This window comes from Rhipicephalus sanguineus, chromosome 3 (genome assembly GCF_013339695.2).
Source record: "Rhipicephalus sanguineus isolate Rsan-2018 chromosome 3, BIME_Rsan_1.4, whole genome shotgun sequence".
NCBI classification, from domain to species: Eukaryota; Metazoa; Arthropoda; class Arachnida; order Ixodida; family Ixodidae; genus Rhipicephalus; species Rhipicephalus sanguineus.
In genome coordinates, this window is record NC_051178.1 from 185,375,130 (window position 1) to 185,397,850 (window position 22,721).

The 22,721-nt window shown below is 47.4% G+C and overlaps 1 protein-coding gene and 1 non-coding gene across 2 annotated transcripts; one reads left to right on the forward strand and one right to left on the reverse strand.

Moving 5' to 3' along the window:
- Nucleotides 1-5,860: 5,860 nt before the first annotated feature.
- Trnas-gcu (transfer RNA serine (anticodon GCU)) lies at nt 5,861-5,942 on the forward strand. The gene has a single exon. It is a non-coding gene; the product is annotated as a tRNA-Ser (tRNA).
- A 6,607-nt stretch (nt 5,943-12,549) lies between these two features.
- Nucleotides 12,550-21,764, reverse strand: LOC119386178 (serine protease inhibitor-like). Its single transcript, XM_037653518.1, has 6 exons — nt 21,580-21,764; nt 19,816-20,014; nt 16,188-16,595; nt 14,892-15,059; nt 14,187-14,351; nt 12,550-12,849 (listed from the first exon to the last, which is right to left on the reverse strand). Exons 1-6 carry the CDS (start codon nt 21,762-21,764, stop codon nt 12,550-12,552), a joined length of 1,425 nt encoding a protein of 474 aa, XP_037509446.1.
- Nucleotides 21,765-22,721: the final 957 nt, after the last annotated feature.

The following is a 22,721-nucleotide window of genomic DNA, read 5'->3' on the forward strand; positions in this document are numbered from 1 at the left end:
GTCTAATACGACAATGCCTTCTTCGACGAAACGCCAGCTGTTTCCTCTCGCGTATGCAGACTCCTTTATCGCTGGAGACGTAGCGAATACTGCCAATATGGCTGCTTTTCAGGCTCGCGCAGGTGATGATGATGATGATGATGTGCCTCAACAAATGGCTCATACCCACACTGGGGGATTAGCCAAGAATTGTTTATATGAATTTTTAATGTTACAACTAATGATTACACACAAAAAGCAAGCAAACATAAAAAAGAACGAGTGCAATAATTTGCTTGCTTTCTTGCTCTTTGTTACTGGCGCGTATCCACTACGGGGGATTCGCCAATGAGCCGGCGGTTAAAGGCAGGGTAGAGGTACAAAATCACATTTTACAGCAGAGCAGTTACGCTGAAGGTTTGATGGGTGTCGTAAATAGAAAATTATCATCATCATGAACCGGCACGCGCTCTCTACGTCCTCTTCCGCTTCGCTCCCACAACGCGTGCGCCGATTTGCCGGCGTGTAATGCAATAACACTTGATTGGCGAGAGAATGAGTAAAGAGAGCGAGAGAGAAAGAGATAGAAAGAAAATTCGGCAGATCCCACGCGTTGTGGGAATCGGTTTCATGCGAAGGTGTTAGCGAGTACTTTTATGCTGTAGTTTATGGCTTTGAGCCAAGCGTTACGAGGTGGATCGACGCGTTTTTGTAAGTGTAGCAGCTGTGTGCACGTCGTGGGCTTACCAGGCAAGTCGACAACACTGGCGTTTAAAAGGTAACGTATGGTGCGACGTAACCGCAGCCCTCACGTCAGAGTACCTATGTCAGTATCATCGAAACTAAGTGCGCTTTATGGTGCAATCATGTGAATATCATGTAGCTTTCGTTAATGTATTCCTCCGGGGTCGAGCACTGCTTCAATATAGCTTGCTGAATCATAGGAATACAAATGCAATGTTTATTAGACTGCTATAAAAGCGGAGCCAATACTAGAACCGCAGACGTTAATCTGATATGACGCCTGTATCGTAGGAGTATAGGAGTATGTAGTGTCCATTGCTTTCTTATAAAATTAGATAGCCAGCACCACAACCGTTGACGTTGCACCGACATTACGCCTGCATAGGCTGTTTTTCCAAACAACTTTATAGACAGGCGTGGCTCCATGGTAGAATACCTGATTGCCACGCAGAATGCTTGGGTTCGATTCCTGCTGGGATCTTAATTTTTATTCTTTCGATTCGTCGGGTCAACGCTGCCGATGTCGGTTTTTCTTAACGCTCTCGCATTTAAATAGAAGTAACGTAGAGTACTGGGCGAGTTGGTATAGATTCATGTCGAAGCGAAGCGCGAGGAAAACAGGACACAGTAAAGAACACACAGGACAGGCGCTAAATTACCAATGTCTGTTCTCGCCGTTCTTGGATAGACATAAACTGCCAATCACCTGTGGCGTATACCCGTACACCGCGGCCCGCGGTAAACAGGTATGTGCCACACGTGTCTGCAGGAAAGGGTTTGACGACGTACTCAACAGGATTTTCACGTTATTCATGTCATGACCCCACAGTCATATTCGTCAAATCCCCTTACCCTCCCATGGCCAATTTTGGTCTACACCAAGTTAAGGAGGCGATCATGAGAGCACCCAGACGTAGGCGGCTAGATAGATACGTATAGATAGAAATGCTCAAAGTGCCGAAGGTCCGCTAAGAAATGCTTCGCATTTAAAAAAGAACGAGAGAAATTCATTGTGAAAAAAATTTATTCGCGAGGCGAGATTCAAACCCGCGTACCCAAGATCCGAAGGCGAGTGTCGCAACCACTCGGCTATCCAGGCACGCTAGCAGAGCATAGAATAGCCTTGTATGGTAGAGGATAGCAAGGGGGTGGGGAAGGGAAATGAGGGTGAGGATAAGAAACGTGAAGGTGAGGAGGGGAGAACGATTACAGAAGGAAATTGATAGAAAGAAAGGGAAGAAAGAGAGAAAAAAATTCACCACCATATCCACGAAGTGAATGATGTTAGAGGAGCTTGCTCGGAGATGATCGGGTAACCCGCGAATGCTCCGTACACATTCCTCTACCATCATATATAGACGTGACAACGTTGTTATACATACATTACATCCACAATGTTTATTAATGTAAGGCTGGATGCACTATATACATTTTGATGAAGTATATATACATTTCGATGAACTATAAACATTATATATACACAAGAGATGTTGTTTTACCAAGTTCAAGAAGGGCGTCCCTCGATGAGTTCGCGGACTGGTTTCCCTTTAAAGATGATTTCTTTATTACGGATGAACTATATGCATTACATATACACAAGAGATGTTCTTTTACAAAGTACAAGAAGGGCGTCCCTCGATGAGCTTGGGGACTCGTTTCCCTTTAAAGATGATTGCTTTATGATCAGTAAAGTATGTTGCCAAGGGATCATCGATGATGGGACGCAATGGGAAGTTCGAGAAGGCAACATCGATACCGGTGCCCCTGATGGTGGTGGGACGTTTGCAGTCGTACGATACGCATCGGAGAGCGTAACGTGACATCATGTGTTGGCTGGTTATTGGCAAGGCGAGATCTTCCAGAGCTGCTGCTGCGTTGCGAGCCCGTCGCGCTGCTGCCGTTCATGCTGCGGAGCGGCAACGAAGAGTGTTCACTTAGTGAGCTCCCGGCGAAGAGAAAGGAAGCGAGCCAAACGAGAGGCGCGGCCCTCGAGCAGTCACCTAACTAGCGCTTGCGCCGAGCGTGGTGTGTGCCGCCTTGAGCGGCGGCGCCATCTAGTGAGCATTCTTGAAATCACCGGAGAGAGCGCAGCTGCGCTGAGCGTGGTGTGGTGTGTGCCGTCGGTCACGCGTGTGAGGACAAGGCGCGAGCATAAGAAGCTTGGCGAGCAAGTTCCTAAAATAGAAGGCGAGAGAATGACTACACAAAAAGAGAAAAAGAGCAAAAGACAGAGAAAGAAATAGGAAGAGAAAAAATAGAGAAAAAGAAAGTGAGGAAAGAGAGAGAGAAAGATAGAGAGATAAAGACATAGAAAGAGATAGAAAGAAAGAGGCACAAAATATAGAGAAAAAAAGAGAGCAAGCATAGCCATGTATAGTATAGCACAGCAAGGGATGGGAAAGAGGCAGGTGAGAGGGTAGAAGCCTAGCCAAGCCAGGACCAGCTAGGTGCCCACCAGCTCTGCTGTGACCCAGCCCTGCGCGACTTAGTGCAAGCTGCACTATTTTGTTTAAACGTTATAAACTTATTTATTTTACCTCCAGATTCATTTGAGTGAACGATTCATTCGGATACTTCGAATATAATTCAACGGTAGTTTTTCCCTCAGCAGTTGGCTCACACCCACAAGCGTGTTTGGCCGCCGTGTGGCTAAAAATAGTGTGCATCAAAAAAGGGAATAACACGAACGAAACTAACCACTGAGGCAAAGACAACAAAATGCGGGTAAAAATTAATCTTAGCGATTTGGCTAAGACGACTGGAAGGCCAAAGCCATCTTCTTTTTCTTCTCGGTCGATGTATTAGGGAGCCTACACGTACGACCGGTCATGTATGCTTCCTAGACGCATTTATCCTGCCCCGCCACCCTCTGAAAGCTTTGTGCACCTAGCGTGGTTTCGCACCGCCTCAGCGATCAGCCCACCTTTGACCAAGCTACGATGTCATGTGACGATGGTGTAGGCTTATGCCACAGGAGCGAAGAAACTAGACGGCTGAACCAGAATCGATGCCAGCAGGGAACGCGAGCCGTGGCTTCATGTGCCTCTGCGAAGCACCGTCTTTACTTTCTTGTCTTGAGGTCGCGCATTCTTCGTCTTTGTTCGCCGCCCAAACGAGGGCGCTACACCGGCATTATGTGGCGTTACGTCACATGGCGTCACAACAAAATTTGTGACGTCATGATGATGTCCTATGGTGACGTTCTCACGTGATGATGATTTTTTGCACCACTCGTCCCCGACGCCGCAGGACGCGGGACGCCGACGGTCAGATTTCGTGTTTAGTGAGGCATATAAGGCTTTCGCCTTAAAAGGGAGCATTGCTGCTTAACCGAGATTGTTCAGGCGTTTGCAAGTGATTCTAATATCACCTACTGTCACAAACGAGTGTTTGATGAAGCGCGCGCGCGGCCGCTTTCAAACGGCAGCGGGAGAGAACGGTGCGAGCCGCTCGCCCAAGAAGCGCGAACGACGAAAAAACAAGAATCAGAAGGCGCCGAAGCGCCGCATCCTCCTCGCCCACTAGCAGTCTCAGATCAAGCGCCTGGCAAAGCCTGGATGTTTATAGAGGGAAGGGGTGACGCATCACCGAGCTACAGTACACTCTAGCCGAGCGACGCCGCCGCGATTCGAACCTACGAGAAAGCTCTCGCCCTTTCCCTAGCTTTGGCTGTGCTACACGCCGGAGAACGCTCCCGACGCTTCTAGAAACCGGGGGAGAAGGAATAAAAGCGGGCAAACGACGACCAGTCAGTCAGTGAGTGAGTGAGACAGTCGGCCCAGAGATGATGAAGTTATGCTGAGTGTGGCTCCGTCAGCCAAAGAAGACGTGTTTGTGATGTTGTGCGGTCAGTCGATCGTCGATCTGGAAGAATCGGATGACGACGCCGTGTGAGCCGTGACAAGTTACGACGACGGTTGAACTACGACAATCAACGCTGGAGCTGGCGTGAGTGTTTCCTAGAAGAGAAGCATTCAAGTACCGTCCAAGAATTGTGGACTGGATACGCCATTGTATATTCAGGACTTTAACTGTTCTTGAATAGTTGTAATGCATGAGATTGCATTTGTAGCGTGTGATCTGTTTGTTTAGTTCCCGTTATGTTAACACCGTCCGAGTTATATTGAGAAGCATTAACTGGTACCAGCCGAGTGCGCATGTGTTTGTGATGTTTGTATTGCCTTAACTGAGAATATATTTCGTTTGTGTTACCGACTCTCGGCTCTGACTCGCTCTTTGGACCACAACCGGCGTTCGCTGGCGCACCAAAAAGAACCAACTCTAAATTGTTCGCGCTTTAGTGGTGCGTTTTCGGAGGGCCGAGACGCCAGCCCTTGGAATCCGCCCGGCGATTGCCAACCCGACTAACGGGACAAGTGACGCCTACAATATAGTAATGCATCTATTCGACTTCTATGCATTTTACAGTACGTATCGGGCGCTTGCTGTGCATATACTTAACACGTGAATGCTGCCCAGTAGTAGCGCGCGCGATACGATCAACAGACGGAGTCCCCTTGATTGCAGGCGGGTCAGTTAATACATGGTGAGCGTGAAGAACAGCGCGCCAAGAGGGGCGACGAGAAGGAGCACACATACACAGCGCTGCTAACAACTGAATTTATTATCGCTAGACAAGCAATATATAGGAAGACATATGTGACGTTACCAAGTGACAGGCCTATATGCGGACAGGATGAGACGCGAACTTCGGGAAGCCTTCGAATTTCATAAATGAGATCGAGAATGCGCCATCAGTTCTCCCTCCGTTGCCCTTTCACAGAAAGAAATCTGTTTCTTCGCGTGCTGAGTGCGAGTGTGCTGGTGACGAATCTGGTAGTGGGGGCGTTTCGTTTGCTGTCTGTGTGACGTCACATATTTCTTCGGGAATTTCATTAAAGACTGATATCTCTCTCCTATTTATTGCTGGTCTAAGGATAATAAATGCATTTGTTAGTCATCGCTGTGCATGTGTGCTTCTTTTCGTTGTCCCATCTTGGCGCCCTGTTTTTCACGCTCGGAGTTCCCTTGTACGTGACGGATTGTCCAATTGTTTGCAGGAGAAGGGCAAGCAGGATATAAATGTAGCCTCCAGTACCTCCATTGTCCAATGTCTTTATGCAGACAAGAACATCCGGACGAGGTGGCCGAGTGGTTAAGGCGTTGGACTGCTAATCCAATGGGCTCTGCCCGCGTGGGTTCGAATCCCATCCTCGTCGAACTTTTTTTTTCTTCAGCCGTTTTCCTGGATCATCGCACAGTTTTATTCCTATTTTCTCAGGTTACACTTTCCTAGCATTTTGTGTTTCATTCGGAAAATTCTTTTGGATTTCTTAGAGAAAACCAAAAGGGTCCGGACTAAAGGTGCTAGCGTGCACCTGACCGAGGCCCTGACCCCTGCACAGTATGTGCTCTGGCGAAGCAACATTTGGACAACATAAAATAAGGAGGAAGAAAAAGGGAGGCGGGGAGGGGATTTGTACAGCGAGGGATACTTTGAGCAAGGTGAAGGGAAAAGTATAGTGCAGCTCCAGTAGAGCAAGCTCAGCATCGTGTTACTAAAAAAGAACAGCATGAGCACACACTTAAGCATGATCGTTGCGGTGAATAGTAAAACATTTATATAAAAATATAACATATTAGTCAATCTGCAAGAGTAGCATAAGTAACAAAGTAACAACGATACACTTTATTCAGCCTGTAGAAGTTCGCGCTGATAATGCACCAAGACGTAACACAACTACTAACTATATGTCCATACAGAGATAAAAAAAAACTACGGTCTTGAGTATCTCCTTACGTATTGGCCTGCAGTCCGCACCTCGCGGAAGCAGAGCAAAGAGATAGAATTCGCTAAGTATACCTTTTTTTTTGCTTATATATATAATGAATATAACACCATGGAGACACTACTACCACATAAATTATTGACACTACTACCATATAAAGGACTATAGGGGTACAGTTTTAGCTCAAGAGCTTTGCGGTTAAGACTGCTTGGAACAACTGAGTCATACACTCTAAGAAAAAAACCGGCTGAAGGGGGAGTAAAGTCAGCTTTAGTCCTCAAATGGTGTCGTTAGTCCGCGAGAGGACCAACTGCCGCGAAGTGCGTGTCGTGTGCAAATTCGGATACCTCGGAAAAGACTAATGGGGGGACGAACGGTTGCATTTACTCCTGCGGGTAGAGATTGAAGGGAAGACGTTTTTTCCGTGGCCTTTGTTTGCAGGCTCAGCATCGAACGCGAAGCAGTGATCGTAGACCCACGAATGCCTCTTTCAAAGGTCATGAGCTTAGCTCTCGGCCAGGTGCACCCTATTGTTCCGAAGCCCCCCTTTCTACTCTGTCGCGGTGCGGGTTGCAGGCAGCGATGACCTGAGGGGTGAGGAATTCGGCGAACGCATGTTCCAAATGTCCACTGCACGGATAACAAAAAGGTAGGCGCTGCGCCGTGCTCCCGACCGGGCTGCAGAAATTAGGCGCCTTTTCCTCTTCAAACCACTACCACCATAACAAGAAGGCATCGGCGCGTCGGCCCGCTTACTGCTGCGATCAAGAAAATAACGCGAGAAAAGATTAATTTAATTTGTAGGGTGTTAATATTGTGTCATCAATTATGAGGACTTGAAACATAGTTCACCAATAAGCTTCCCAAGATTCACTGGCGGTGACAATCGTGTAAATCTGACGGACGTTTCAGCGCTTATGTTAGGTATCCTTCCGCGCCGCACTCTTTCTTCTTCCGTATCGCTCGCCGGAGTGTCGAGTGCGGGTCGTGTTCGTCACTTGTGATCTATCTTGCTCTTGTTTCGGGGTCAGCGAGTGCCGCTATTAACGCAGACTATGAACGCAGCTGTGAAGAACGCACCTCGCTGCATGTGCTGCAATTGTGGACACGCATGCGCGTTTGTTTCTGTGTACCGGCTGTTTATTGGACCCAGCATCGTAACTTTCCTGCGGAAAAATGGACACCTCGGCTTACATGCAAGACTCCATCGCAGCTTCCTTTCTGCAAAGCTTCAGAGATGGACGCCGTCACATCGAGGTGTGATCAACAATTTCTGGATTTACTTGCTCTGCAAACAGCGTCCCTCTGCTAATTTTGAAGGTAAGTTTATTATTTTCATTGCCTTGATACATTGTATTATAAATAATATGAAGACTAAAAAAGCATTGTGCGTCGCATGTTTTTGAGCATGCGACTGCACAATTATTGGGGCTTACGTGATTAAGTCGTTCTCTTCTAGCTACTTTATTTTGTAACAAGATTTTCTTTTTTGTATTTGTTCCAGGTAGGACTCGCCCTAGTATTTCGGGAACAGGCCCTACACCAACTAAATGATGGCATTCGTTCCTTTTTGGTGTTTTCATAAAAATAAAGATTGATGTTAATAGAACCGTGTTTTTCTTTCTTCCTTGAATACTTTATAGAACACCGTAGGTTATCTCCAACTTACACAATCAAGAAATCAAAACTGTTGGTAACCTGAATCACCGTGCATGTGTGTGTGTGTTTGGTGTCATTCATGTGACTTGTGTTCCCGTGTCGTGGTTTGCCACTTCTCGCCAAGTTTTTACCTTGTTCATAGGATTCAAAGTGTTTTAAAGGATTGAAAGATCAGGGCACGCAACTAAATATTCTCGCTAGGGCAAGTCTTGAAGCCGGTATACACAATTTCTCTCAAGTTCGGCAAAGTAAATTCAAATGATCAGCATTATTGCTTGCAAGCGCTCACTGAATGCATTAATAGCGGTTAATACATATAAGTTGGGTACCACTTCTAAAGCACTATTTAAGTGGCATGTTTCCGTGAAATGTCCCTTCCTAAAAGCACAGGAACTTCGCCACCATTTTTTACAATTGCGAAGCGCGATTTGCTCTCCCAAGGATCATTTCTGAGGATCAACCAATACTCCTTAAAGGAGTAACATTTGCTCCTTCAGGGACCATTTCTAAAAACCAAGTGTTAGTCCTTACAGGAGTAACATTTGCTCCTTCAGGGACCATTTCCGAAAATCAACTGTTACTCCTTACAGGAGCAACCGTTAGTCCTTTGCAGTTAATCCTTCAAAGACTAACTGTTTATCCCCTTGCAGTTCATCCCCAAAAGGACTATTGGTTGTGGCAAATCAGTTGATCCCCAAAAGGACTAACCTCCCTACCCCTTTTAGTCCTTTTTTTCTTAGAGTGTACTGGCACTGAGCGCACTCACAAGACAAGCAACACCGGTAAAATACAAGGACGCACTGCGTCCTTGTATTTTATCGGTGTTGCTTGTCTTGTGAGTGCGCTCAGTACTAGTATGAACAGATTTTTTTTTTCGATTGGGTTACTTATGCAGAAGGAAAAAAGAAAAAATTTCAGCATTATAATGGCATTTTGGAAGCGTAACTGCGGAAAATCGCCACTAAAAAACCTATCAACCCTTACCACACCCACGAGCTTTGGTAGACAGCTCTAACCTCGAGGATCAGCCAAGGCTGGCCGCGAGGGCCCAGGACGCTGCCCGAGCTCAAGGCAACCTGGATTAAGGTCTCCTAAGCTACCTTCTAAATAAAGGCGTTTATTCTCTCCAGGGTCCTATCGTCTACTGCGGCTTGCTGAGCCTGGTCAAAGGTCGCCAAATGTCTTCCCAAGTGCAGCTCGGAGAGTCGCGCTTCCCACGGCGAATCGATGAGTCTGCCTTTAATTAGCGGTGAGACGGCGTCCCCCGGACGCTGCGTGCATTGGTACGTTATGCAATCGAGTGTCGGGTTGTAGTCGCAGTACGGACATTTGTCGCTGTCCTTTTTTTAAATGCGAAGCATTTCTTAGCGAACTTCTGCGACTTTGAGCGTATCTATCTATCTATCTATCTATCTATCTATCTATCTATCTATCTATCTATCTATCTATCTATCTATCTATCTATCTATCTATCTATCTATCTATCTATCTATCTATCTATCTATCTATCTATCCATCTATCTAGCCGCCTACGACTTTGTGCTCTCCTGGTCGCTTGGTTCATCGAATGTGCACCAAAATTGGTATGGCGTATTATGACTGTATGACGAACATAAATGAGAAGTCATAACATGAAAATCATGACACGCATGTCATGTACAGCATGATTTACGTGCCACGCTCATGGAGCGTTGGCGGCAGTTTCGCTAGCTTGATCTACCCCGAAATTGGTATTGCGCGACGTGAGTGTGTGACGAACATAAAAACACGAGTTAACATGAAAATCATGACACGCATGTCATGTACAGCATGACTTACGTGCCACGCTCATGGGGCGCTGGCGGCGGTTTCGCTAGATTTATACACACCAAAATTGGTATCTTGTGACGTGACTGTGTAACGAACATAAATAACACGAGTTAACATGAAAATCATGACACGCATGTCATGTACAGCATGACTTACGTGCCACGCTCATGGGGCGCTGGCGGCGGTTTCGCTAGATTTATATACACCAAAATTGGTATCTTGTGACGTGACTGTGTAACGAACATAAATAACACGAAATAATATGAAAATCATGACACGCATGTCATGTACAGCATGATTTACGTGCCACGCTCATGGAGCGCTGGCGGCGGTTTCGCTAGCTTGATCTACCCCGAAATTGGTATTGCGCGACGTGACTGTGTAACGAACACAAATAACACGGGTTAACATGACAATCATGATACGCATGTCATGTACAGCATGACTTACGTGCCACGCTCAAGGGGCGCTGGCGGCGGTTTCGCTAGATTTATATACACCATAATTGGTATCTTGCGACGTGACTGTGTAACGAACATAAAAATACGAGTTAACATGACAATCATGACACGCATGTCATGTACAGCATGACTTACGTGACACGCTCATGGGGCGCTGGCGGCGGTTTCGCTAGCTTGATCTACCCCGAAATTGGTATTGCACGACGTGACTGTGTAACGAACATAAATAACACGAGTTAACATGAAAATCATGACACGCATGTCATGTACAGCATGACTTACGTGCCACGCTCATGGGGCGCTGGCGGCGGTTTCGCTAGATTTATATACACCAATATTGGTATCTTGTGACGTGACTGTGTAACGAACATAAATCACACGAGTTAACATGACAATCATGACACGCATGTCATGTACAGCATGACTTAGGTGCCACGCTCATGGAGCGGTGGCGGCCATTTCGCTAGCTTGATCTACCCAGAAATTGGTATTGCGCGACGTGACTGTGTGGCGAACATAAAAACACGAGTTAACATGAAAATCATGACACGCATGTCACGTACAGCATGACTTACGTGCCACGCTCATGGGGCGCTGGCGGCCGTTTCGCTAGCTTGATCTACCCCGAAATTGGTATTGCGCGACGTGACTATGTGACGAACATAATAACACGAGTTAACAAGAAAATAATGACACGCATGTCATGTACAGCATGACTTTCGTGCCACGATCATGGCGCGCTGGCGGCCGTTTCGCTAGCTTGATCTACCCCGGAATTGGTATTGCGCGACGTGACTGTGTGACGAACATAAAAACACGAGTTAACATGAAAATCATGACACGCATGTCATGTACAGCATGACTTACGTGCCACGCTCATGGGGTGCTGGCGGCCGTTTCGCTAGCTTGATATACACCAAAATTGGTATCTTGAGACGTGACCGTGTGAGGAACATAAATAACACGAGTTAACATGAAAGTCGTGTCACGTATGTCATGTACAGCATGACTTACGTGCCACGCTCATGGGGCGCTGGCGGCCGTTTCTCTAGCTTGATCGACCCTGAAGTTGGTATTGCGCGACGTTACTGTGTGACGAACATAAATAATAGGAGTTAACATGAAAACCATATGACACGCATTTTCCTCAATGACATACAAGACGATGTATGCAGCTCTTTGCTGGCTGCTTCGCATTACATCGATTCCCACAATGCGTGGGATCTGCCGGCTTTTTTTTTTTTTTTCGGAACGAAAACCTTCATGCACTGAGCCCCTTAATTCTCGATAAAGTCTTGCCCAGGTGGCAAGAAGATGGCGTGCTTTAGAGATGTGCCCCACACTGGAGCAGCTTCGTCAATGAGACGTACTTGCTGTTGGGCTAGTCGATTCATACTGTGCATTGACCATAAAACTGCGGTCACTTAGCGCAAAACGGCGAAAAAGAAAGGAGGGAAAAGGAGCAATGAAAAGGAGCCAGTAGCGCTCACATTGCACCTCTTCTCCCCTTTTTTCTTCGTCGTTTTGCGACAAGTGACCGTAGTTTTATGGTCAATACTCAGTTCGTCAATGATTCTTCCTTCGATGGGTCCTTAAAAAAGCTTACGATAGCGATCCTAATCCTTGACTTAGACTTCTGGTAGTGGCGCTCGCACGTCAACGTTCGTGTGCCCCGGTGTATACTCCATAGGTTAACTTTGTGCTTCGCGCGCTTCCGAGCGGATCTCGGAGGCCACACAGAAAGAAGCGCGTGGTTGAGATCTGCTCCGCCAGTTGCCGCAACGATCCCAGCTGCTCCCAATCTTTAAAGTAACTCGATCAAATAATTTTTATTACTTACCTCCACAGTTAATCGGCCCTTAGACAAATTATGCTCCGATATCATATGTATCCAATGTAATTAACTCTTAACTTTAACCAGAACTGTCGATTTTTATTTTGCAGAAGACTTGTTTGCATATTCGGAGTACCGGAAGTGCTTGGTGGAGAAACAAGAGTGTCATTCGGTGCTTGGGCCACTAAAAAAGACACGTCACGAAACGTACGAGCCAGTACCTTTATTTTATATCTTCGCACTGAAACGAGTAATCGTGGAATGCAGTTCGCATCTACCAATAAATGCGCTTGACCGAACCTAGCAGGAGCATGGCGTCCGGGTCGCTGCACGTCACCATGAACAAGAACGGTCGGTCTACGGTGTAGCGGCGTCCAGCTGCCGCTTTGCCCTTGGGCGGCTTGGTCTTCGTAACCTGAGCAGCGCCGCCCTTGGTGCAGACGCGAAAAGCGGACGCGTGTCTCGCAGCGCTTACTGCGTGAGGGCCCGGCTCACTAGCGTGTAGCGGTTGCAGTTCGTCCGTGTACCACGCATCGAAGCCGAGCGAGGAAAGCGTATCCTTCAGGTCGATGACCTGTGTTTCGAACAAGGCCAGTATGGTCACTTTTTCAGTGGAATTCCTATTTGAAACTCTCTTAACCCTGACTTAAAGAAAATTGCCGTTAAACCGTTTTAGATCGTCTTTGAAAACATACCTGCATCCGTCGCATTAATTAGTCTAATATTCAGCTTTTGCGTCGTCTTTATCGACGTTCTTCTATGTATTTTTATTAGTCTATAATATTTGTATTTGTATCAGGCGAGGATTTTTTTTTTGGCGGGGGGGGGGGGGGGGAGGGAGCATTTGCTGAAGGTTTTGACTATTTAAGAAAAACATCTATTTTCATTATTTATTTTCGGTAAAACACTCCCCTCCATCTGAAGGGGGAGGGGTGGGGCCCTAGGACACCCCCCCCCCTCCTAGCTTCGGGCCTGATTTGTGTAGTCAATCCAAACCTGTACAAGCAATCCATTACTGTGCTTACTAAAGTTGCTGTGTCCGATCCTAATAGGAGGCCGTCCCACAGTACTTACTTTTGAGTCTCATCCTGAAAATGTTGCACCTTCACATATATGCATTGTATTTTGCGATTTTGTTAATAAACTTGAAACTTGAACTTGAACCTTGTATGTTGTCGCACTTATTGCAGTCACAGCTCTTCTGGACGTGCTACGTAATCGATCTTCCCCTTTATTTTGCCGGCAAGCGCATCCACTCACTTGAATTAACATGCTCACGCTGTAGTTAGGTTGAATATAACCGCATTGCCAAAAGTGTTTGTTACCAGGCTAACTCTTTATTGAGACCCATAGAGTTCCATGTTGCAAAAACTGGAGGGCAATCTGCCACTAGTGTCTGTGGGGGCTCCTTGAGCGGCACCTCTACCGCCATGGATTTATTATGAACGATGGGAAGTACAGGCTTCGGATCTGCTGCGGATCAATTTCGCTCTCGATATTCGCGACGTTTGTTTACTGAGCTTCAGACAATGTAATATGAAGTTATTTACAATTAAAATTCGCTTCATTTTTCCACATGTAAAGCTTATAGCAGCAAGATTGCGTGATCATGAGACTGAAGAGAAGCATGTACAAGTTCAACTGCCTGGGTATGCTTTGCTGTGCAATTGTGTTCTAGATTCGGCGTTACCATGTGATGGACTACATTTTTTTTTTACAACAGTGAAAACAAACACGCGTGTCTTTCTCTGGAAAGTGCGCATCGTCTATTTATAGAAATAAATACACTGTATCGAGTGAAAAGTGTTGCGTCTCCGCGTGATCACGTGCCTCTCTTTGTTTGGCAGATCGGCTATATAGCTTTGGCTACACGGTGGTTATGGCTGTAAATTGAGTTATCATCTTGCTCACCTGTTTGGCCCGAAAGAGCGGCAGAGTGATCTCGACGTCATCCACTTCGCGAAGATTGCTTAATGCATCGCTAACATTCGCCACGTTGAGTCGACGTTCGAGCTCCTCCAGGCCGTCCATGACCGTGGGAATGAAGAGGATCAGGGCAATTTTGGGATTTTTGTCCTGCATGTCATGTTGCGCGTAGCTTGCATGCCGTACCTCTTTACCAAGTGCCATTGTGAAGAGCTATTCGGCTGCCATATTGCTGTACGGCTGTACGCGTTGAACAAGGACGTTTTAGGAGCGCACAAGAGGACGTAAGCGAAAATTTATGGGAGCGGCTGGCGCCACCCTTGGCCAGGCAGTTGCTATCTTTGATACCAGCAACGCCGTTAGGCCTTCTACCTTTGCAATGTAACCAACGAGTGCTATATTCTTTTTTATTATTATTAACAGTGTCTTTATGGGTGAGACATTTGTACGATTGACCTAATCGCGTACGCGTGGAATGCGCAGTGTTTGGTCGGGTGTAGAAACCAGGAGTTATTGCTTTAGTGTAGAGATGAGTAGGGCTCCTGTGAGCAACGCGTTCAACAGGAAGTGCAGCGACAACACTTTGGCGGCCAATAATTTGACTACATTGCAGCGAATATTGGGCGCAGGGCCATACAGACTAATCGTACGTATGGGACTTCGTGAAGCAAGGGTCACGCGCGAACATACCTTCGTGTGCAAACTGAAGGTGCCTTTCGGACCCTGGTAGGGGACCTCAACCACCATGGCTCCCAGGTTCTTGGTAGCATCGAACACCCTCAGCCGTCCCGTCTGCCTGATCGTGCCCACCGTAATTGGGGCACACGGACTTTCGTAGAAGAAACCCTGCCCCGCGGCCTGAGCGCGTAGCGTAAAATAAAGAGAGAAGAACGAGAGTATTACAACAAGGATGATGCATCTCGTTAAAAGCGGTGTTGTTGTTCTTTTAGAAGTCACCATTGGCTACTCCCATCCTTATGGTGATCTCCAAACACAGTCCTTGTTGAAACCAATTAAGACATTTTGCGCGCATTTTAGAGTCCCCCAATCACTATAGCGCATTCTTACCAATAATTTTTATGAACGGCAACCATCACTGTTACAAGAGTGTCGAAAATCAGCTGTAAGAAGTTCTCGAGTAGGGCTATACTTCAACTGTAAACACTTCTGTAATAGTACTGTATTCCAAGAAGTTTCTGAGTGGTAATATAAAATTGGCTGATGTTTAACTCTTGTAAACAGTTATCACGAACGAAAGCTATGTTTAGCTTGGCTTTCTAAAGGCTGTGCACACAGTGTTTTATTAAACCTTCGCTTGCTTACGTGGTAACGCAGCGGCGAGACTCCGATCCGGCGCAGCTGTGACGCCGCACCCCAGCGGATCACGTGGCATGACGTCACGCCTGCCACACTTGCGTTCCGGCGGCTCAACGTCATTGCGACGCGATGAATGACCTTTGGAGACATAGCGTAGTAGAGCTTTCGCTTTAAAAAAGGCGAAACGGCCTCTGTGGCACCATCTCATATGGTCGCATATATGGAAATACACGGTGTTAGCTTTCGGTACCACTCAAAGCATGCGCGCCATCCTCGACTGCAAGGTGCCCTACAGCGGCCCAATTTATTATACCGTAGACTTCACGATCGGCCTAAGTCAACGAGAAATCGAGCAGCACCCACGCCAAACTTCGGGTGAGGTAAGTAAACAATAATAATTTAGGGGGTTTTATGTCCCAAAACCAGGATATGCATGATTACGAGAGTCGCCGTATAGTTGAGGGCTCCGGAAATTTCGACTACGCCTGGGGTTCTTTAACGTGCGCCTCAATCTGAGCACACGGGCCTCTAGCATTTTGTCACCATCAAAACGTCGCCGCCGCGGCCGGGATTCGATTCCGCAACCTTCGGGTCAGCAGTCAAGCGCTATCCACTAGGCCACCGCGGCGGGTGACGTACATAAAGCTTCGCTTAAAAGGGCACGCTCACCTTGGCGTCTAAGGGGTATTTCCAGGTACCATCGAAGTCGATCACGCTTAGAAGCAACACCAGTGTCGAATCTGTCACCGTGCCCGGGGGTAGGATCTCATCGGGAGCAAAGGACGGCGCGTAGCATCGAGCGTGGTGGTCCGCGTCGGCTCGACTCGACTCCGGCTCGCGCTTGAAGTCCCACGGCATACGAGACGCGCGTGCTGTCGTGGGCGCCGACGCCCTGGCGTCGTCGTCGTCGTCGTCTTCATTGCCTACCCGATGGTAATTGTAATGCACGACAACCTGGTAGGCCATGTCGAACGAGTGCACGTTGTCGTTTCGACAGCGCGGCACGACTCGGTCCCGACGTGCGAAGTACGCCGTCACGCTCTCGTCTAGCGACGAAATGTGCAATAAGTGGGCCACCTGTGGACAAGGGCCGCACAAGATAACTTAGAACGACAGAATTAAAACGGCAAGCTGTGCGAGTTGGTAATAGAACGTAATTTGCGAAGTGGACAGAGCGACCTGGACGGAGTTAGGACATGGACGAACAAGCACAGTGGGTCGTGCTGCCCATTTAACAATTTATGATAGAATGACAGCATGGCTACGGAAAATTTGCTGCATCCGACGATGATGAGCACGGTTGGTCACTCTGACGAAGGCGCGCATAAACACGCAATACGTATACAGTACTAACAAATTTAAACGCGACAATTCAGGGCTTAGTAATTATGCACCTATTTTCGTTCCTGCCGTCTTCATTTCGCGTTATGTCGGCGTAAATTCAACTTGAACACTTTCATCAGGGCAAAAATTACCTTTAGCGGCCAGATTTCTAATCATATGACGCGGTTACCTGGAGCAATTGCGCGTATCAGTCGTTATACTGAAAGCTTTTATGTCGCGTTTCAGTCCTTGGGCACTATGCGTATTCTGACAAAACGCCTACTTTTTTATTATTATTGAAGGGACTTCACGCAAGCTACACGTAAAGAAAATAAAAGAGGAACGAGTTGGAATCATACAAATATATGCGACGCCGCGTGATTGAAGTAATGCAGCATAAAGTTTGCGCACCTGTTTTCTCTTATAATGGGTAAGTTCATGTGAAACATTGCAATTTCTCGCGATTACACGTCTATTTTCCCATTATCGAAGAGAAGTAATGAACGAATAAGTCGTAACAAGCGAATGGGGACTTCGGACATCTCCAAAATGGTGCTGCTGCGTGAAGTTCCGCGAAATGCGTGTAACTACTTCACCGACCGACGTCAATATAGCAGATCTGATGTTCTTGACCGGTACGAGTGGCACAAAAACATTTAATGGGACGTGTTAAAATAATGAAACGTTTTTAATAGCGAGCATTGCTATTTGTCGAGTAAAGACATTTTCTTTTTCATGTATCCATCGTCGCACACAGTAACTGTATCACCTGCATGTGGGTCTGTATTCACAAAAAGCTTTCACGCCAGAAGTGTTCGTAAGAAAAAACTTTAGCCAAGCTTTGCGAATTCGGCAATTCACAAAGCTTTAAGTTCCTATAGGCTCTCTATTCATCGGCCAGCTGGCGTTGTTAATGATATGCCCAGCATCACGACTGTCTGAAGATTTCCCCTACCAACAAATTTAGCTTAAACGTTTTGCGAATATAAGCCCAGATGATTAAGTTCTTTTTGCTGGAAGAAAAACGAAACACTCACTCTGTTACAGCGTTTCAGAGTGATTACTAAGTTCGAATGTCGCATTTCCTTAAAGGGCCCCTAAACAACCTCTCAAAATACAGAGAACGATCGCGTTGTTCTTTCCTGGCATTTCCCGTCTTTCCGGCACAATTCGTGACGCCAGGTATCTGTTCACGTGACACATGGCATGCTGTCGGCTGGTTCATATACGAGGGATATCAGCAGTGAATTGTTTCCCTACCACGTCTTCCGATGCAGTCTCACGCCCGTTCTGCCGTGTCTCCTTTGACCAACGCGCGCGATCAACTGATTTCACTTCGCGATAGAGTTTAAGAGCTCGTTTCTGAGAAATACCGGTGTCGGCGTCGGCGTCGTTGGTTGTGAGCGAAAACTCATCTTGTCTGTGACCCCAAAAATCGAGAAAGATTCAAGTAAAATAAATAATAAAAATATTCTAGTTTTAGTGAGAATCAAACCCAGGCCGTCGCCGTGGCAAGCGGGTGTCCTACTACAGAACCGCGCTATTTCTTGCAACTGCTTCGGAAAAAAAAAAAACACCATATCAGTGTCACGTAGTGGAAGAAGTCTCCTTAACGCCTGTAATATTGCGTGCAAGAAGCGTAGAACCGCGCCAGGCGTCAAAACATGTGAATTGCGCAGCGAGTGGGCGTATTAAAGGCCCACCCATTACAAAGCGCTCAGACGTATTTAATCATCAGCAGCAGCAAAAGCATCAACAAAGTGAACAGCTGCGTAGGACTTGCGTAGGATCGCGTCTTGCCTTACGGACGCGTAGTGGGCCCTTCGCTAATTCGCAAAAGGAATAATTATGGCGTAGTGGGCACTTAACAACTGTATTTGCAGTAGGCATTCTAGATACTTTGAAACGGCCAATGTTACGCGCACAATCGTTCGTTTTCTCACGGCACGGTTGAGGCATGCACCGAGATCCGAAGCCAGGCTAGCAATTGAGAAGGCGATGCGCACGGGGCCCCATTAAGCTATCGCGTTCTACTCTTGAAGGCGAAGCTCAAGCGTCATCCAAGTTTTTTTTTTCTTTTTAACGCGATAGCGTTAGAGAGCTCGTATCGCAGAAATTCCGCCGTCGGCGTCGGGGCCGTTGGTTGTGAGCGAAAAATCATCATCTTGTCCGTGACCGAAAAATCGAAAAAGCTGCAAATAAAATAAATAATAAAAATGTTGGGTCCGAGTGAGAATCGAACCCAGGCCGTCTGCGTGGCAAGCAGGTGTTCTACCACACAGCCACGCCTCTGCTTGGAGCTGCACTGAAAGTAACTTTCATGCTTCCCCAAAATACGCGTCCTGTATACAGGTGTCACAGTACGACATGTAATATCGCAGTAATATTGCGTGGTATAAGCGTACATTGCCATCGGGCGTCACACCACGTCAATATCATAACGACTTCTTGGTTTAAAGAGAGCCACCCATTACTGCGCGTATCCCTTAAGACCACGTAGTGGGTGCATCGCAACTTCGAAAAAGTTTCTCGCGCATAATTGCTCCTGGTTTAAAGCATGCTACCCATTACATAAGGCACACACCTTAGTGCATGCATTTTGTTAAACACTCGTACTGTTCGACGTGCGCACTAGGGGCAGGATATCGCTATCGCGTCCAACTCTTAAAGGCGAAGCTTAAGCGTCCCCCAATTTTTTTTACTGCGAAGCGGAGAGAGTAGCATGTAGCCGAAAAGTGCGAAGTCTTGGAAGGCTCAACGTTTAGTGCTACATTGTCCACCTGTTTTCCAAAGAAATAAGTGGCCAGGAAGATGGAGTGCCTGTAAGTAGGTTGGTGATGGCAAGAAAGAAACCGCTCTCTCGTCTCTGAACTCGCAGTGCTTTAGGGGCCTTTGAAGAATAGCAGACACTTTCGTAACGAAGCAACCGCTTTCGTGAAGAAAGCAGTCCTTCTAATAGCGTCGTCGAAGACACCTGTTTGGCCGTGACGGTGTTTGCACTCGGATCGGACAGCAGCGCCGCCATCGTGCTGGCAATGGCGTACGGCGAAAAGATCAGGTTGCCTTGCCCCACGATCCCAGAACGTCGAAGGGCGAGTAGGATTTCCAAGCCCAGACCAAGAATGCCGGCGCTGATGCGGGCCTCAACATGCGGGCTTGCGCTGCACTCGAGTCTGCGTGGCAATGAAACTTTACTATCGGAACAGGAACCGAACTCTCGAAGAACTACGTTAGTAAGTCTCCTTTACAGTTGACCTGCTAAAAAATACGTCTGGCGTCAGGATTGGTTGAAATTTTCTCACTCGAACAATTCCGTAGCAAAAGGTCTTTTTTTTTGTGAATACGGGATCTCAAGCTTTTCAGAATTCGAGCTGGGATATTTAGAAAGGTTTACGGAACTTCCGTAATGCTTTTACTTGCAATTTAAATTGGTTAGCTCTAAAATTCAGCTTTGTCGTGAATATGCCAGCCGTGAACGTACCAGCTCTGGCATTTTCTTTTTTTTTTTTTTCGAATAGGCAGCGCGCAAAAGGGCAACGAATACGTACACATAAAAAGACGCAAACACAAGCGCTGTACTGCAACCAGTTGCAGTACAGCGCTTGTGCTTGCGTCTTTTTATGTGTACGTATTCGTTGCCCTTTTGTGCGCTGCCTATTCGAAAATCATGACTCACCAACTAGCCCATCAGTACATTTTAAGCTGGCATTTTCGTCGTGAACACGCCAACCGTAGTAGCGGCACTTGGCCATCACAAGAGCTGTTTATGTTCATATTTAAAGGTAACTGTTTTGCGGTTCAAACTAAACACTGACAAAGGAACGCAATCAACAGGAAGTTGGCGCCCATCCTGTTGATTGCGTTCTTTTGCCCGCGCCGAAAAAGTTTTGGTTTAAATATGAGTCTTTACCGACTACCTCAAACCACGATTCTGCTCGGTTATATTATTATTGCTGCTTCATTTTCTTTTCTGAACAGATTCAAGCAAATCAGCATCAGGACCAGTCCTGCTTCTCCCTGTGAAAACTGAAGCGCCAATGACTCTGCTTATCTTCTGCATTCAGGTTATGCAGAGATATATTTTACGCTAAAGCACGATAACAGTATCACACGTGTCGCAAAAGAAAAAAAATTACACCATCTCCCGCTAAAGGGGACCATGAGGCGATGCGAAGCCGGAGCACTTGCACGATCGCGTTCCGTTGGCGTTCATTGGGCATGCTACCGACCTCGTATCGTTATTAACGGTGTTATTAACGTTTTAGACGAAGGTTTTAACTGCGAAGCTGCTTCGCGCTGACCAACTTCAGGGTCCGCCGCTCGCTTCAAGCGTTTGCGTTCAGCGTCGCGTGCCCTTCGCTTCGCAGCTTTGTCTTGAGTGGACGCAATTGGGCTGATGCTGACGCGTGCTTGCGGGAGTCAACCAAAGCAAGCGCTGCACTGAACGCGCGCTGCGCTCTAACCGCTTAGAGGAGAAGAGTAGCGTAGAGAGTAGCGCATGCGCCGCGAAAGCAAAAGCGAGAACGCAGGAGAAGCGCAAGCAGGTGCTGGTAGAGAAGTGGAGAGAGTAACGCGCAGCTGTCGGAGAGAGGGAAGGAGGAGAGGCGCGCATGCGTAGTGTGAGTACGGACTACAACGGCGCGTGCGGATTACCACGCCGCCTTACATACCCCCGAGCAAGAGATGCGTCGCATCTAAAAAAAATGCCGGAAAACGACGGCATTTCAGTGGCACGCACGAAAGAGATTCATCCGAGGAGCTGGAGGTCGGCAGGGAAGCCCGATGTAGTACTTCGGGTTTCTTAGCCGGCGCCTCTCCCAGAGCCTCCAGAATGGCCGAGGCTGCTTCGAAGGCAGGCCGTCGCTGGTGCGGTGCCGGCGGAGCATTTTGGTTGGCGGCGACGCTGCTATTCCCTAGACCCATTCGATTCCGAGAGTACCTCGCCCGAGCCTCCTTCAAGCCTGCACGTCGACCTGCGAACGGCAATCCAAAAATTTAAGATGCGGGATACGCTGACAATAGGCACTTTTAGCTCGGCATTTACGATCCACTCCGGTCAGACCGGCGAATGCACACGAACGCGTAGAAGGAACTGTCACGGCCGCTACATAAAAAAAACAGGTGACTCAATTAACACACAAACACGTTGAAAGAACTGTAGTGCGCGTGCGCAGAGCGATCGTGTGACCGGCGGAACGTAGAACGCATCTCTCGCTGCGCTCGTCCAGCCAACTGACCGGAGCGTGAAGGTGCGTCCACTTGGTTTCGCCGTCGTTTTGCAGCCAAGCTAACCGCGTCTCGGCAAGACGCGCTCGTCAAAAACACGATATCTTTGCAGTTCCTGCACCCTCTCGGGACGCTACATCTGCGAGGGGCTGAGCGTAAGCGATGCTCAGCTAAAAGAGCCTAATGACTCAATTAGTTGGCTGCTCCCGTAGTAGAGTTCTATACTCGCGGACAACTTTTCTTGGCATTGAAGCGAAGGCTACAGAGCCACAATGCACGTATCCTACCGCTAATGAATGTAGTCCCACAATTGCGTCCGTATTTTCTGCGTGAGATATATAAAATGCTCCTTCCTTTTCTACATGTAGCTTTTTGTGACGGAACGCAGCGCACACAAGCGAGATATCTGCATTTCTTTTACTTTACACGTTGTCACTTTGCGTTTTTGCGTGCGTGAAAAAGTCGCGCCTTTTACCCGTACCTTAGACGCTAAGCAGCGTTTGCGTCGAAGTGCAACGCTAGCCATCACACTCCACGGCGTTACGAGACGCGCGCCAAACCGGACTACTTCGCGTAGCAGTACATGTGCAGGCGCTCCGCCCCCGTAGCTTTCCCTTCAGTGCCAAGAAAAGTTGTCGTCGAGTATAGTACACT

What these genes read in the sequence shown, in the direction of transcription:
- LOC119386178 (XM_037653518.1), bottom strand. Translation starts at nt 21,764, where the DNA reads ATGGGTCTAGGGAATAGCAGCGTCGCCGCCAACCAAAATGCTCCGCCG. An exon ending in TCCTCGGATGAATCTCTTTC is followed by an intron (nt 20,015 to 21,579) that starts GTGCGTGCCACT and finishes ATTGCCACGCAG; the next exon opens with ACTCGAGTGCAGCGCAAGCC. An exon ending in CGCTCTTTCGGGCCAAACAG is followed by an intron (nt 12,850 to 14,186) that starts GTGAGCAAGATG and finishes TTCGAAACACAG; the next exon opens with GTCATCGACCTGAAGGATAC.